Source organism: Vidua chalybeata, chromosome 13, assembly GCF_026979565.1.
Source record: "Vidua chalybeata isolate OUT-0048 chromosome 13, bVidCha1 merged haplotype, whole genome shotgun sequence".
Lineage (NCBI taxonomy): Eukaryota > Metazoa > Chordata > Aves > Passeriformes > Viduidae > Vidua > Vidua chalybeata.
In genome coordinates, this window is record NC_071542.1 from 18,951,410 (window position 1) to 18,967,182 (window position 15,773).

General features: G+C 48.6%; 3 protein-coding genes and 4 non-coding genes across 7 annotated transcripts in view; 1 reads left to right on the forward strand and 6 right to left on the reverse strand.

The window, feature by feature from the left end:
• Nucleotides 1-6,219, forward strand: part of MAP2K1 (mitogen-activated protein kinase kinase 1) — a 34,247-nt gene extending 28,028 nt beyond the window's left edge. Inside the window, exons 7-11 of the mRNA XM_053954725.1 lie at nucleotides 414-621; nucleotides 2,162-2,226; nucleotides 3,447-3,508; nucleotides 4,383-4,428; nucleotides 5,303-6,219. Coding sequence (XP_053810700.1) covers nucleotides 414-621; nucleotides 2,162-2,226; nucleotides 3,447-3,508; nucleotides 4,383-4,428; nucleotides 5,303-5,416 — 495 coding nt within the window. The 3' untranslated portion in view covers nucleotides 5,417-6,219. The remainder of the gene's footprint in view (nucleotides 1-413; nucleotides 622-2,161; nucleotides 2,227-3,446; nucleotides 3,509-4,382; nucleotides 4,429-5,302) is intronic.
• A 435-nt stretch (nucleotides 6,220-6,654) lies between these two features.
• Nucleotides 6,655-10,028, reverse strand: SNAPC5 (small nuclear RNA activating complex polypeptide 5). Its single transcript, XM_053954726.1, has 3 exons — nucleotides 9,814-10,028; nucleotides 8,656-8,745; nucleotides 6,655-8,162 (listed from the first exon to the last, which is right to left on the reverse strand). Exons 1-3 carry the CDS (start codon nucleotides 9,901-9,903, stop codon nucleotides 8,055-8,057), a joined length of 288 nt encoding a protein of 95 aa, XP_053810701.1. The 5' UTR covers nucleotides 9,904-10,028; the 3' UTR covers nucleotides 6,655-8,054.
• A 106-nt stretch (nucleotides 10,029-10,134) lies between these two features.
• RPL4 (ribosomal protein L4) lies at nucleotides 10,135-15,711 on the reverse strand. Its single transcript, XM_053954565.1, has 10 exons — nucleotides 15,605-15,711; nucleotides 14,147-14,318; nucleotides 12,815-12,921; nucleotides 12,347-12,485; nucleotides 11,896-12,020; nucleotides 11,535-11,664; nucleotides 10,955-11,111; nucleotides 10,735-10,818; nucleotides 10,432-10,552; nucleotides 10,135-10,357 (listed from the first exon to the last, which is right to left on the reverse strand). The coding sequence occupies exons 1-10, from the start codon at nucleotides 15,605-15,607 to the stop codon at nucleotides 10,211-10,213; spliced, it is 1,185 nt and encodes a 394-aa protein (XP_053810540.1). The 5' UTR covers nucleotides 15,608-15,711; the 3' UTR covers nucleotides 10,135-10,210.
• On the reverse strand, nucleotides 11,421-11,491 carry LOC128794967 (small nucleolar RNA SNORD18). Its single transcript, XR_008433340.1, has one exon. It is a non-coding gene; the product is annotated as a small nucleolar RNA SNORD18 (small nucleolar RNA).
• On the reverse strand, nucleotides 12,551-12,650 carry LOC128794968 (small nucleolar RNA SNORD16). The gene has a single exon (XR_008433341.1). It is a non-coding gene; the product is annotated as a small nucleolar RNA SNORD16 (small nucleolar RNA).
• Nucleotides 13,009-13,079, reverse strand: LOC128794966 (small nucleolar RNA SNORD18). Its single transcript, XR_008433339.1, has one exon. It is a non-coding gene; the product is annotated as a small nucleolar RNA SNORD18 (small nucleolar RNA).
• Nucleotides 14,392-14,492, reverse strand: LOC128794969 (small nucleolar RNA SNORD16). Its single transcript, XR_008433342.1, has one exon. It is a non-coding gene; the product is annotated as a small nucleolar RNA SNORD16 (small nucleolar RNA).
• Nucleotides 15,712-15,773: the final 62 nt, after the last annotated feature.

Consider the following 15,773-nt stretch of genomic DNA (forward strand, 5'->3'; position numbering starts at 1 on the left):
GATCATGATTCAACTGACCAAAAAAAATCCCATACCTAAATATCTTTACAGTGTGTGAATCTCCTAAAGACAATACAAAACGGGTTTTTGGCTGAGTCTGATCTTGCCTGCAGAGCCTTGTGTAATTGGTCCATTAGATGTGTGCTAAAGAAATAAAACAGCACATAAGAGAATAATTTCTGAAGAGCCTCACTTCACAGTGCTGGAATGTTTGGGGAGCTTCAGGAAATCCAGAGGACAGATTTCCAGGAAAACACCAAGAAGTCACTCATTTGAGCATGCTGTACTAATAAGTTGGGGTTTCATCCTTGAATTGATCCAGGTTATTGCAGAATGTAATTTTTTTTTGGTAATTCCTTGTCCTTTTTTTTTTGGTAATTCCTGCCTCTCCTCCCCTCCCCTGTGTTTTGCAGCCTGAGAGGCTGCAGGGCACTCACTACTCGGTGCAGTCAGACATCTGGAGCATGGGGCTGTCCCTGGTAGAGATGGCCATTGGCAGGTACCCCATTCCCCCTCCTGACTCCAAGGAGCTGGAGCTGATGTTTGGCTGCCCCGTGGAGGGAGATTCTCCAGTCACAGAGACCTCACCCAGGCAAAGAGCGCCCGGCCGACCCATGAGCTGTGAGTTACACCCCTCAGACTGATTTCCAGTACCCTGCCCTGCCACCTGCAAGCTTGTGCATATTCTCAGTTCAGTCAGAGAAAAAAAGAGAAAGATTTCTACCAGGCTAAGCCTGGGGAAAAGTCCAAAAGGAATGTAAAGAATCTGTTCTCTTACTTTGCGTTCACGTTGTTTATAGATCTGTTCTACCACACTGACCTAAGTCCAGTGTGCCAACCGGGTGAAATGTTTTTACTCTAAGACAAATGGAATTAATGTTCACAGTGTTCTCTACAAAAGTGTTTTTTAATAAACACTCTTTTACCTTCTAAAATCATGCAAGTCATTTCGCCCATCCCTGGTCACAAGCTCCTTTTTATCTGATCCTGGTCTGCACAGTGGGGATTGAAACTTTAAAAAAAAATCAGGGTTGTACTGGGCACCTGGCTCAGCTTCCCTGTGAGGAGCCCTGTGGGAGCAGAGCACCAGAGACCCTTTTGTTGGTGGTTCTTGTGAACAGCCCCAGTACTGAGGTGTTGGAACCCTGGTTGCTGAGAATTTCAGACTTTCTGTGCTGCCAGGCACTGACCCCCAAGAGAACACTGCATCTGACCTGAGGCCATGGAGAAGGCTTCCAAAATGGAATGACAGAACTGGGATTGTGGGGGTGGAGTTTGAATAGAAATGTGGAATATCACATAGTTAAAAACATAGAATTTAAGGTTTTAGAATATAGTAATATATATAAAAGATATATATATAAAATAAGATATAAAAGATATAGATATAAAATAAGATATAAAAGATATATATATAAAACAAAATATAAAAGATATCTATAAAATAAGATATAAAAGATATATATATATAAAACAAGATAGAAGTTTTAGGACAGAAGCTAGTCCTTCTTCTTCACCTTCTTCCCCATGGGTTTGGGTGGTTTTGTGTAATGGGATAAAAAAGTCCACATTGGGAGCCACAAGTAGTTAGTTATTAGGTTAAAAGTAAAAATAATTTAAGGGTCATTTCTTAATTAGACAGTTTGTCCTTAAAAAGCCTTGTAGAGAGAAAGATATAACTCCATTTTTAGTTTTTTAAAGTGTTGTAAAACTCACAATTTGTGAGACTATAATATAAATAAGAACTAATAAACATCTGAGTCTGAACAAGGAATACCAATCCACACATTTAATCCCAACCTTAAAATAAGAACCCAAAAACTCCACAAAGTGATGCCCTGTGTGTGGATCAAACTCACAACCTTCAGATTATGAGACTGATAAAAAACCAAAAACTCCACTCTGAGACCCCAGTCTGGTGCTCTGGTTTTCTCCAGGATGCTGATCCAAGTGCAGCAGGGTGATTCCCAGTGAAGTGAATGCTTTGGGTCAGACCTGGAAATGTCTCTTTGCATGAAAGCATTTCCCTGTTGCACCTTTTTCTGTAAATCTGCTGGGTGCCAGAAGTGTCAGACTTGGGCTTGCTAAAGCACCCCTAAAGCCATGGAGAGGGAGTGGCACTGATCCCAATTTCTGCAATTTCTCTCCCATTTCTTCCCAGCCTATGGATCAGACAGCAGACCCCCAATGGCAATCTTTGAACTTCTGGATTACATTGTCAATGAGGTAATTTATAAACTTAAAAATCTGCACTTCACAACTGTAAACTTTGAAAGCATCCTGGAATTTGGGGTTGGTGCTGTTTAGTCTGGTTTAGCCTTATGACTGAGTCACAATTCTCTTCTCTTTCAAATAGCTAAGCTCCAAGGCTAGTTAGAGATTCATATTTTAGAATGGGTTGTTTCCAGTATTTTCACAAGTACCACTGAAACTTGTGTGACTCCACTGCTTGTGTTCTAAAAAAAAAAAAGGCAAAGCATGCTTATGTTAGCTGCCATTGTAGCAGCTGGATAACAATTGCTCCAGCTGGATGAATTATTGAAAACTGTCCAGCTCACCCATTTGAAAGGCACAGTTGGTGTCTGGGTCCCTGCATTGCCTGTGCCACTGATAAATTGATAAATTGCTTCTGTAACTCATCTGCTTGCACTGTTCTCTCAGATTACAAATCTATTTTGCATATTGTGTAACACCCCAATCTGCCAGCACTAACTCTGGGAATGGAGGTAGCACTGAATTACTGCAGCTGCTGTGGTCCTGCTCTTGCAGCATCCCTGAGGGGGTCAGTTTGGGCTGAAAAGCTGCAGTAGTTGAGAGTTTGGCAAGGTTGTCTTGTGCCACCTCTGATTTAGCACAGACTTCTCCAGCAGGAGCTGCTCCCTCCAGCACAGGCTGTGCACCAGTCTCTGCCCTGTGCATAAAAGTAACTCAGTGTCAGGATGGAAACTTAACCCTCATCCTGTGGCCAAGTCCTGGAGGATGAGGCAGTAACGTGCAGGTTTGTGCAGTCCCCCTTCTTTATTTGTCAGAACTCTGTCTGAATTCAGAGCCTGAACAAACTCATTCCCAGGGACAGAAAACTGACATCAAAAGCATTACGGAACTAATGATGTGCAGGGCATCTTCCCTCAGCAGTGTGGAGGATGACAGGGTGCTAATTAGTGCTCTGGGCCTTCTTTAATGAGAGCTGAGGCTGTGCTCACCCCATCCAGGTGTGTGTGTGGAGAAAATAGAACAACCAACCAACCAAAACCCAACAAAACCCACCCCATGCCAGGGAAAGTGTGGTTTAGTACTGAAACACCTGAAGTCTTGCAGCTGGGAGTAATAACCCAAATCAGGCAGGGTTGTACAGCCTTGCTCAGATGTGGGACATGTAACTGTCCCACACTGCAACGTTATGCTGAATGATTGCTGATTTGAAAAATGTATTTATTTATTTACAGCCACCTCCAAAACTGCCCAATGGCGTCTTTGGTTCCGAATTTCAAGATTTTGTTAACAAATGGTGAGTAATTTCTCTGGATTTTCTCTGTGGCTGAGTGGCAGAGGGACACGCTGGGCTCAGCTTTGTCTGTCAGGCACTTGGCAATCAGAGTCCCTGCTCCAGGCCAGGGCAAATGTAAGGATTGCAATCAGCATCATCAACCCTCTTTGGGTGTTAACTGCCTAAAGTTCATCTCACAGGCAGCACGTGCATCCAGAGGAGCCCCAAGGCTCGGGGAGATTCTCCTCTTCAGCCCTGAATTTCTGCTGCTGTGTGCAGCTCAGAGCAGTCCTTAGGGAGTGACCCCCAGCACAGAGAGCTTCTGCAAGGCTCAGGCCCCTCATCCTGCAGTGCCTGTGCCATGGGCTGCAGAATCCTGCAGGCTCCAGATGTTTTTCCTTGCCCATGAGCCAATGCCTTTATCCCAGCAGCCATTCCCCCATCTCTTCACTTTCCCAGCTGCACCTCAGTGGTGCCAGCACTGAACCACTGCTAAGGGAGGCAGCTCATTGCAGATCAAAAGTTTGGTTTTTTATCAAATATCTCTATTTACAGCTTCCAAAAGGAAACCCAGTCATGCAATAACCCTACTTGATACTGAGCTTGAAGAGACCTGGGGCAAAGACACATGAGGGATAAAGTTGTTTTAGTTGAAATGGGATTTACCTCCCCAGCTTGGTTTAGACACTCACCATTCTCAGACAACTCAGGATTTCTTACCTGGAGCTGTGGAACCCCCAGAAGGGAATTGCAGGTTCCCATCTCTGTCTGAGAGGCACCTGGTGCTTTTATTGAGTGGTGCCAGAGCAGAGCAGTCCAACCAACAGGACACAACTCGAGCCTTATTTTAAAAGATACTGGAGTGTAACTTGTGCTCCACTTTGTGTTTTCCCAGTTTAATTAAGAATCCTGCTGAGAGAGCCGACTTGAAGCAGCTGATGGTAAGTGAAGGTTTTTCATTTCAGCTAAGAGCCCCTTCCCAGGCAGGCTGGATTCCTGAGCTGGCCCAGAGCAGGTCAGAGCAGTGGCCTCGAGGGTGGCTGGTGGCCCATGAGGAGCTCAGCTTGAGGAGGAACAGCTTTTCTGAGCTAGAGATCAAGGGGCTGCAGGTTTCACACCCTCCTACAACAGGGACTGTCAAGGAGACCAAAATTCTGGTGGGTTGTGGAGTCTGCCATTTGATAATCACAAGGGGTGACTCAAATTAATTAACAAAAGAATTCTCTCTTGAGTTTATTAGTTAATAATAAAGTATTGATTAATACTTTTAGGAGGACAAAAGAACAAAGTTCCCCATACCATATGGACTAATTGAATACATTTTTAATCATCTGTTGTGGAACACAAGATTTGTCACTTGTTTACCAGCTTTGTCTGGCAAACTCTGTAGAACTCAACACAAATCCTGCATTTTTCTCTGTGTGAAATAACCATATCAGTCTCAGTGCATCTTTTTATGCTTGTAAGTGCAATGCCAGCACTTCAGGTTTTCCCTGCCCTGACTCTGCTGCACAATATTGGTGCAAAATGCAGAGACTCTTTTTATTACAAAAAAACCTTTTAGTGCCCAGGCAGACATTTTCCAGAGTATTGCCTTGAGTGGCTGAGTCACATCCTCATCGTTTCTGTGGTGCAGCAGGCACTGTGGCAGGATTCCTCTGGGATACTTTGCCTCGTGCTGGCCGTTCTGCATTTCTGTGGAAATTTCTCCACGTGCTTTGTAAAGTTTCACTGCTCGATTGCTCCAAGTGGATTTATGGGCTGCTCCTGAGCAGACTGAGAGCTGCCACACTGACCCTGTTCTCCTGTGCCCAGATCCATGCTTTCATCAAGAGATCCGAGGCGGAGGAGGTGGATTTTGCGGGGTGGCTCTGCTCCACCATCGGCCTTAACCAGCCCAGCACCCCCACGCACGCCGCCGGCGTCTGAGCCCGGGGGCAGCTCCTGGACTGTACCTCTGGTGACAACCACGCTCTCCTGGTCCTCTTTCCTCAGCTTGTACCTGTTCAAACATGTATTTCACCTCTTAAGGAAAGAATGTCTTGATAGCATGTGCCAAAACGGTTTTAAATCTCGTCCTAAACTAATTGGTATCGTACCGGGTTCCGTCGTTCACTGACCAAATGTAAGCTGTGTAAGTTCCAGTGCTTGCTGATTTTAGGTGATTATGGATATTCTTTCTTAATGAAAATATCACTGGGGCAGGGAGGGGGGTTGGCCCCTGGCTTGTTTGAACTTTACCAAGCCTCTCTGTAAATCGTTGGTACTTCAATCATGCTTTCCCTGAGCTCCCCGGGCTCGGGATCGGGATGCTCCGAGCCTGTCTGTGAGCATGCTTTGCTGCTGCCCAGCTGTTCCCAAAAGTTAGGCTCCAATTTTGCTGTTGTCTAGAGATCTCTCTCTTTGCAGGTGAAGAAGGCAAGAGCTCTGCATTTCTCAAAATGCACAGGGCAATATTCTAATTGTAGACTTGTTCATATTTCTATATTTATTTTTCGAACATATCATCATCCTTGGATTTAGTGATGTACGTCTTTCTAATTGATTTTTAAAAGTTAGTTCTTGGAAGTGTCCTATGGAATCAAGACAATGATCCAAGCACTTTGCTTTCTTTTAACCTAAAGAGTCATGACAACTGTGTTTAGTGTCTAAAAGTGTATGAAAATCCTTTATTGTTTTATTCTCTCAGATGTTTAGCAATGGGTTCTCTTAATAAATATATTATCAAGTAACTTCTTGAAGCTTTTTTTAAAACTTGACCAAGGCTTTTAATCTGGTCATGCACTATAAATTTCAGCTCTTTGAAAGGATGCTTAGGATGAGGAAATGCCTGAAATTCTTCCCCAGAAGGAATCCCCATCAGCAGGACATGAACTTCCACATGGCCAAAGGATTGGGTATCAAAGGGCTGGCACAGCCTGGGCTAGCAGAGGCAGGAAATGACTCAGTGACAATCCAGGCCTTCCTCCAGCCTGTCCTGGCTGGAATGAGACCTGAAGTGACAGCTGGGAGGGTGTAAATGGAACTCTGTCCTGAGCTTTTCCTACACCCAGCAAACAGAGCCTTTTACTGTTTGCTGAAAGAAATACACAGCAAGGTTTGGGAGCTTTAACTCCCACTTTGGGTTGTCCCCCCAGACAGCAATAATTTGGGCACTGCAAGCACAATTTTAAGGACAACAGGAAAGGAACTTTATTGCAACATGCACTAGAACTGGGCTGTTCAAATCCAAAAGCACTCGTTCACAAAAGCAGCAGGAATTCTATCTGTGAAAACTACTCTGGACCATGCTGGGCACAAATAACATCTTTCAACAGTCAAAATTACCCTTTGGAGTTGAAATGTGCCAAGAAAGGCCAGGATGGCTCCTGAGCTCCTCCCAAACCAGCTCTTCACACACATCACTGCAAGGGCTTACTTGACCATAGCATTTTTGGCTCAGACTTTTGGTTTTTTTTTTACCTGTCAGGCTTGGGAAAGCTTTGTTAAACAATCCCTTCACTCCTGTTCTGAATTCCTTCATTAAGACATCCAAACCCCAAATAGTCTTTAGTACAGGATGAAGCCACATTTACATCCCAACAGCTTCCATTGGTACAAATCAAACAAGAGCCAAATTAATACTCATTAAACAGTGGCAGGAATTCACTGGAGGCTGAATGTCAGTTCTGACCCACCTCCAGGATCCCAGTCACTTTTCCAAATGCAAGAATTGTGGAGATTTCACATCACTTTCCATTCATAACTAAGTTCTTACACTCCTCATGCTCCTCCTTGAAAATCACATTACAGCAGGCAACCTTGCCTTGATTTATGAGGTTACAATGAGAGAAAAAGAAAATAAAAGCAATTTAAGAGTGCTACCTTAGTACAAGCACCACTGATCATTTCTTAGTCTACAATTTGTGGACAAATAAAAGGCTCCTTGGCTGCTGCTCTGAAGGAGCAGAAGTAGAAAGTCCTTCTCTGGGACAGACTGACAGAACTGAAGAGCACCAGGGGGACAGAGAGACCTCCCAGCTGTGCTCAGAATTGGGCTGACTCTGGGAGTAACTCCAGCTTTGTGGAGCTGAGAACACAGCAGCTGAAGGCTGGAGACAGCTCTGGACACACCTTTTCTCACCTGTATCTTAAATTGCCAGTTTAGGCAAATGAGGTTAGAATGTAATCACTGGGGCAGCACCAGCCTCCAGGACCTGGATTTGTTCCTCACATCAGGAAGTGAGAACAGACAAGTTATTGCTTTTAGTGCACGTGTTAATTGGTCTGGTTGATCAATTACTTCTCCCTTCCACATACAAAGATGTTGTAAGAGCTACATTAGGCTTGAAATGTGGAATGGATTATGCTACATATTTGTGCAGCAGATTTTCATTCTTTCAACATCTGAGTCAAGATGTGCCCAGCCTGTGAAGTTCACGTGTTCAGTGTCACTGCCCTCGGCTCTGATATGTCAAACAGTTCATACCCACACACAGCACAAAATGGAAATCACTTGGTGAGTTTCAGATGAATGAAAAAGAAATTCCTGAGTCTGTATTAAAAACCATCTCTGATTTTTTTTCTCTCAAGAATCAGATTCCTCTTCTTCCTCCTCCTCCTCTTTATCATCCTGAAGACTGAGGTGTAGCTCTGTTTGATTGATGGCAGCCTCATTGTCCATCTGCCCAAGAGTCTGTTAGAGAAAAGGGCTGATTACCAAACCTAGCACAAACACCAAACACTTCTCAAATCACTGTTAGAGCTGTGCACTGTTAATTAAAGGTCCCAGAGCTAGAACTGCTGACTGAGAGCCCATCACAGCAACAAGGCCCTGGTCTCCATGGAAAAGCTGCACCTGGGTCAGGCTGGCCAGGTATTGAGTGGAAAGCTGCAGCGCCTGTGCCTCCACCCCAGGGTCACGAGCATTAAGCAAAATATTTAACACATGGTGAACTGAAGCTACACCACACAGGTATCTCCCAATCCCCCTGGAAACACCGTGCTGCTTCTGGGGATGGGAAAAGGCGAAACCCTCTAAACAAACCAGCAGCAAAACTGGCACTGTACAGCTGAGCTCTGCAGTGCTCAGAAGCACCGATGAGGTGCCAGGAGGATCTGCACAACCCAGCCCTGCTCATGCTGCCAGCCAGCCGTGGGGCCCCCTCCGAGCCCAGGGCCCCCCTTACCTGCTGAGTGTCCTCGGCCAGCACTGGCAGGGCCACGGGGACGTTCTCCTCGCCAGCCCTGATCATGGACTGCAGCGCCAGCTCCTCCACCTGCAGGGACCGCACTGAGCGCCGCCGGCACCGGGAACGCGGCCCATGCCGAGCCCGCTCACAGCTTGGGGGCTTTACCTCTTAAAGCTTTGTTCAACCTTCTGCAATCTGTGCTAAGCTCCTTTATTACGATATGCACGAGTCTCTATACCCGAGTAGTCTTCAGTCCCACTACCTGAAACTGTGCCTTCTGCATCCATCAGCTAAGGCAAACCATGCACTCACATTTACCTCTTCGAGATGTATCCTACTCATACTCACAGTCATCTCTTCATGCATCCTGCACTCACATTTACCTCTTCGAGATGTATCCTACTCATACTCACAGTCATCTCTTCATACATCCTGCACTCACATATTTCTCTTCAAGATGCATCCTACTCGCACTCACAATTACATTCATCTCTTCATGCATCCTGCATACACTCACATTTACCTCTTAGAGATGTATCCTACTCACAATTACATTTATCTCTTCACGCATCCTGCATACACTCACATTTACCTCTTAGAGGTGTATCCTACTCACAATTACATTTATCTCTTCATGCATCCTGCATGCACTCACATTTACCTCTTAGAGGTGTATCCTACTCACGCTCACAATTATATTTATCGCTTAATGTATCCTACATTCACTCACATTTACCTTTTAGAGATTTATCCTGTGCACACTCACATCTATCTCCTAACGTATCCTACATGCATCACACTCACAGTTACCTCTTAGAGATATATCCTATGCACACTCACACTTGTATTTATCTCTTAAATGTACACATACACTCACAGGCACTTTGATACAGATGTACCCCACACACACTCACCATTACATCTACCTCCGAGACGTACCCTGCACAGCTCCATTTACCCCTCAGAGCTCCGCAGATGGATCCCCCTTTTCCCAGACCAGCCCGCAGCACTTCCCTGCTCTCCCTCGCCCAGCAGCGCAGGGCCCGTCCCGCGGCAGAGCGCGGCCGCGTTGGCGGCCGGGGCCGAGGGCAGGCCCGGCGCCGCTCCCGCCCCGTCCCCACCGCCGCCCCGCAGCCCCGGGGTGTCCCCGCGCACCCGCAGCCGGCGGAGCTGATCGTGCAGCACCGCCTTGAGCCGCAGCAGCGTCTCCTCCTCCCTGCGCAGCTCCTGCAGCCGGCTCAGCATCGTCCCCGCCGGCCGGAGGGACCGCCCCGCCCCGTGACGTCACGACCGCCAGCCTGACGTCATGCCGGGACAGCGGCGCGCGGCTACCGCCACCGCGCGGCCACCGCCGGTCAGCGCAGCCGCGGCCCTGGCAGCGGGAACCGCGCGGGCCCGCCCGCTCCGCCCTCCGCTCCTCGCCCCGGAGTTTCCGTTTGAACGCCCGCCCGGACACGCACACCCGACACGGCTTGCTCTGTTCCAACAGCGTTTATTAGGGACACACCCCGGGCACGGCCCCCGCGGGGATCCCGCGGCAGCTCGGCCGCGGTTACGCCTCGGCCTTGGCCTTCCCCGCGGGCTTGGTGGCCTTGGCCGTCTTGGCCTTCTTGGCAGGAGGCTCTGCCTTGGGTGCAGCTGGGGTCTTGGCTGCCAGCTTGGCCTGGGCCTTGGCTTTCTTCTCTTCCTTGAGCTTGTGCTGAAACAGACAGAGAGATGATCAATGAGGGCAAGACCTGAAGCCCGAGCCCCGGCCGTGGCAGCCCCACTCACGTTCTGCGCGTGCCGCAGGATGGTGTTGCGCCGCATGGTTTTGGCGTACGGGTTCAACTTGATCATGACTCTCAGGTTCTTCAGCGGGTTCTTCTTCAGGACCCTGCGCTGAATCTTCTTCCTGAAAAGCACAGCCATGTTGTATTATCAGCGTATTTCGCAATGCCACTTCTGCTAAATTCTCCATGAAATCTGGACAACTGCAATTCCTTGTGTTTATACCCAGAAACTAGGAAATCCCAGCCTGAAACAAATTTCAAACCTCCCCGCACAGCCTCTGTTCATTAAATAAAAATCACTTACTTTGGAGCACGCAGGGCCTTCTGGATTTCCTGGCTTCTCATGATTCTTCCAATATCCGTATTGGTCATCTTGTGCATTGGCAGGCTGCGAAACCAACGTTCACAGTGTGAGTGGGTGATAAAACCATGGCTAATTTACCATAACCAGGCATTGAGCAGCAAGTCCCACCATCCCTTTTCCTGGGAAAAGGGGGAAGCCCGCCCTGCCCAGCTGCACTCACTTGTAGTCGCTCTTGAGCGTGGCAGCCTTGCGCCAGGTGCCGTACAGATCGTCCAGCTTGCGGAAGGCGCTCTCTGTCCAGATGCAGAAACGCCCCACGTGCCCCCCGGGAGCGAGGCGCAGCAGGTTCAGCTTGTTCACGTTCAGCAGAGTGATTCCTGAAGGAAGCCAGGCAAAGCAACCCCTTCAGTTTGTAATTGAAGTCGAGGAATGTGAGGCTCAGCAGTAGACAAAATGCAGGAAGAGATTTGGAGTTTTTGGCTTTGACACTGCAGAGCTACACACTCCTCTGTATGAACAGCTACTGAATTTTAAATTAACAATAATAAGCCTTTTTCCAGTGGCAAACTAACCAGCCTCATTTTTAACTGCCCCAAACAAGTTCAGGGTCGGGAACAGCTGCAACATTTGTCACAAAAACCCTAAACATCACCCCAAAAGGCTCTTACAAAGATCAACTAGTGCAGCCAGTCAGAACTTCCACACAATCATGTGTTTCAGAAACACGGACCAATGAAGTGGAATCTCATCATTGCAGGCAGTCTCCCAGCAGAAGAGTGAGCGTGTCCCAGGTGAATTACCTGGGATATTCCGGAAAGCTCTGATGATGCCGTTGTCCTCGTTGTAGATGATGCAGGGTCCCCTGCGCTGGATGCGGCGGCGATTCCTCATCTTGCCCTTCCCGGCCCGCATGCGCTGGGAGGCGTAAACCTGGGAAAAGCAGGAACTGAATATCCCAACAGCCCACGGCCCACCAGCCAGACCCAACACACTGCTTCAGTCAGAACTTCACCGTCATCACTGCGGATCAGCAACACGGACCGGTGACAAGTTCATCATTCCCCAGAGTCAGAATACACAACTATTTGGAATTCCTGCTCTAACAACTGCACAGCTGAATCCCCCGTGTTCTGCCCTTCAGATCACACCTTCCCAGCTCACCTTTTTGATGTCATTCCAAGCTTTAAGCTTCTTCAGGAGGAGAACAGCTTCCTTGGTTTTCTTGTAGCCCTCAACCTTGTCCTCAACAACCAGAGGAAGTTCTGGAATCTCCTCGATGCGGTGGCCTAGACAGGATTTCACAAGACACTCAGTGTTGCTCACTGACCTTGGCTGGACCCTTTCCTCAAAGTTACTGTTTTGTATATTCATAAATGAAGCATGATAAATTAAGTTCACGGTAGAAATCCATGAAATGAAGTCAGGCACAGTAACCAGAGCAGTGAAGTTCCAGTGGTCTTACGGGTCTCACACAGGACTTTGTGTACCTGAGTGTTGAGTAAATCTTTGCCTCCATGAACAGAAAACAAACCGCACTGCAAGACTCCATTTAAGCCACCACAAAGTACCCAACGCTGGCTCAGACAAACAATTCCAGAGGCAGAATTCTCACCTTTAGACATGACCAGAGCTGGCAGGGCAGAGGCAGCCAGAGCAGAACAGATGGCATAACGCTTCTGCATGATGTTCACTCTGCGGTGCCAGCGCCGCCAGGTCTTGGTCGGGGCGAACATGCGGCCGCCGCGACACATCTGGGAGCTGCAGTTAAGAACAACTTTTTGGAGCTTTCTTAACCCAAAGTGACTTCTTTATTGCTTGCTCAGCATTAATGGGTCGTCAACCACCTGTGCCAGGACTCTGACAGCAGGCAACTGTCCCTGGGCACAGGGTAAGGCGCAAATTACGACATCATGGCAAGACAGAACGGGTCATGTGGTTTGAGAGCGGGAATCACATCAAATCAAGTCTGAGCTGCAGCCATTACCTCAAGAAAAATATCCATTTCACATTTAGATCATTAAAAACGTTTCTGCTGGCTGAGTTCAGTGCCCCCAAAGCCAGCACAGCCGTAGAAGGATACATTGCCAAAGGCACCCTGGCCAGAGCGGTGAGTGCCACCGCCCCGGACGCGCGGGATTCGAGCAACGGCTCTCCCAGTACCCCATGATTCGGCACTGGTCTGGTGACCTGCAAGATAGAGAGACATGGTGATGGTCATTCAGAGTGACATCACTGCCACGCTCCCGCAGCCAGAGGGATGCTGAACTCAGGGCACTGATCAGAACTTCCACACAATCATGTGTTTCAGAAACACGGACCAATGAAGTGGAACCTCATCATTTCAGCATAACAAATCTTGATCAAGAAAATTTTAATCCTAGTCTAATAATGTACTTGGTTATGACTTAAGGTCTTTAAGACATTTATTTTAAGCTTGGTCCTCAATCTGGAGGTCTGATGTGGCACTGCTATACCTAGCAAGTTAAGATGTTTGTGTGAAACTTAGAAATAAGGTTAAAAAGGCACGCTCCTAGCATAGACTTCTTGGGAAGCAGAAGTTATCTGCACAACCAACAGAAGCAAATCTAACAAATGCCCATTTGCAGGAGTTTTTCCTTGGTGACTGCCTCAGGCAAGTCTCACGAGGTCAGTGTAGAGCAGGGATTTTCACGTGGAAAACTTTCAGCCATTTTATGTTTTTCCTGCAAAGAATGATTACTCCACCTGAGGACCTTGGCACTGTGATACTTCCCACAATGTGCACTTCAAACAAGAGCACACAGCATCCCCAAACCACCACCTTGATGCTCCTCAGAATAACCAAACTGCTGCATTTCAAACCATTTAAAACCACACTGTTAACAACTGGCCTTGCATTGTACACAGAACCCCATGGATAAGCACTTCTCTTATCCCAACTCCAGGTTTATTTACACATGAAACCCCTGCAGTGCAGCTGTGATGCCTTGTGAAGGCTGACCTAGACAGAGTTAAAGAATAAAGCAGGGATTTATTAAAGGATCTCCTCCATGGATCCACCTTGGGCAGCACCAGAGCCCAGCCAGGACTACCCAAAGATGAACCAAAATGGTCCCAAAATGCACGAGCGCTCCAGGGGGCTCTCACTGGGATCAGCTCTTCTCCATTTGCACCTTGCAGTTCATTGTCCCATTCCAGCTTTAGCCCAGGCACTCCCATCCTGCTTGTTTTTCTCTCTCCAGCCCACGCTGTTTGTTCTCTTGGGGCTGAGGTTTGGATCATTTGTCCTTGGTGCCCAGCTGGAGCAGGAATTGTTTTGTCTCCCTGCTCTGTGCAGAGAGCTCACCACCCCCTAACACGAAGCTCAGACTAAAGCAGTGCAGACCCTGAACAAGGGAGGAGCTGAAGGGCGAGGCAGCAGCCCCAGGCGTACCTGCGAGCTCGCTGACGGCGTAGGGCTGCCGGTTGTTCTTGCGCAGGTTGGTGTGCACGAAGTTCACCACGTCGGGCCGGATGGGCGCCTTGAACACGGCGGGCAGCGTCACGTTCTTGCCCGACGCCTCCCCCTTCTCGGAGTACACGGAGATCAGCGGCCGAGCGCAAGCCTGGGGAAGCACAAACCCTTAAGTGCAAGTGGAGTGAGTACCCGAATCCTTCGACATTTAACTCCCCAAGCACTGCTCAGAACCGAGGAGTCGTCAGCTCAGCAGTGCCAGCACGCTGACAGCAGGCAACTGTCGCTGAGCACCGGATAAGACGCAAATTACGTCATCACGGCAATGCTGCACTCCGAGTTGTGCTCCCCAGCTCACCTCCAGAAAACTGCACCTGCATTTCCAAGGCACTTGTACAATTCAGCCTCTGGGCTCTGTAGTAAACCCCTTCAAAACTACTTCCCAGCTACTACTCAAAAAACCCACCTGTGTTAACTGAACACTTGCAATTTGAATTGGGAAATGTTGTAACCAGCTCATCAGTGTCAAGAGGACACTGAGCGGCCTCTGGTGCTTTAAAATTTGTGCACTGGAAAATTAAGTTGCTCTCAGCACCAGCTGCCTGTCATAAAGCTGAAAGGGTGCCCAAAAATAGCCAGAAGATGAACAGCACCCTTTAAAAACAGTATCTTAGCATTATATCGTATCGGTTGCTAATTAATCTGGTGGTAACAGTACGAGCAAAGCATTTTGCTTATCCTTTCCATCTGCAGTTAATTCTAGAGGTATTAAAATGCTCTAAACTCCAAACTAAGTAGCTAATAGCAATGGAAGGACCATCTCTGCATGTGACACTGGTGACGAGCAAGGCTCTGGCCCCTGGTGTTAACCCAGAGACCTCAACACAAGCAACAAACTTGATCGGGGTGAAGGCATCAGAGCACAATCTGAGCTGTACTGGCAAGAAAACTTGTTCATTTGCAACCTGATTCTAGACCAAGGCCTCCTAAAATCTGTTCTGCAACAAAAATAGGTTAAAAAAACAAAAATATACAAGCCGTTCTTCCCACTCTAGATGGGCGCAAACGCTGCCGTGGGGCCTGTTTCGCTTTAGATAAATACAGAAGGGAACTACAAAGCGCTGCCAGATGGTGATGGGGACCTATCCCATCGCTTTCTGAGCCCATGGAAAAGAGAACTTTGGGCGGACCACGCTGAGTTTCCCCCCGCGGCCTCCCCGGCCCGGCCCGGCCCGGTCGCTCACGGGCTCCACGCGGCCGCCGAGCACCGACGGGCCCAAAATGGCGGCCGCGCGCCCCACGCCGCCAGCGCGGCCCCCGAGCTGCCCGTGGCTCGGTCCTGCCCGCTGGGCCCGGCTCCCCCGGGCCGGCCCCGCTGCCCGAGCCGCTCCCCCCCGGCCCCCCGCTCCCCCGGGCCGGGCCCGGCGCTCCCCTCACCATGGCGGCGGAGCTGCTCGTGCGGCCGCCCGCCCGCGCCGCGCCCCGACCGGAAAAGGAAGGACTCGTCCCCCGCCCGTCACTACGTCGATGTCCCTCCGCTGCCTGACAGCCGCGTCTGCCGCGCCGGCCGGTCAACCCCAGACACTCAGCCCCAGTTCCGGACCGA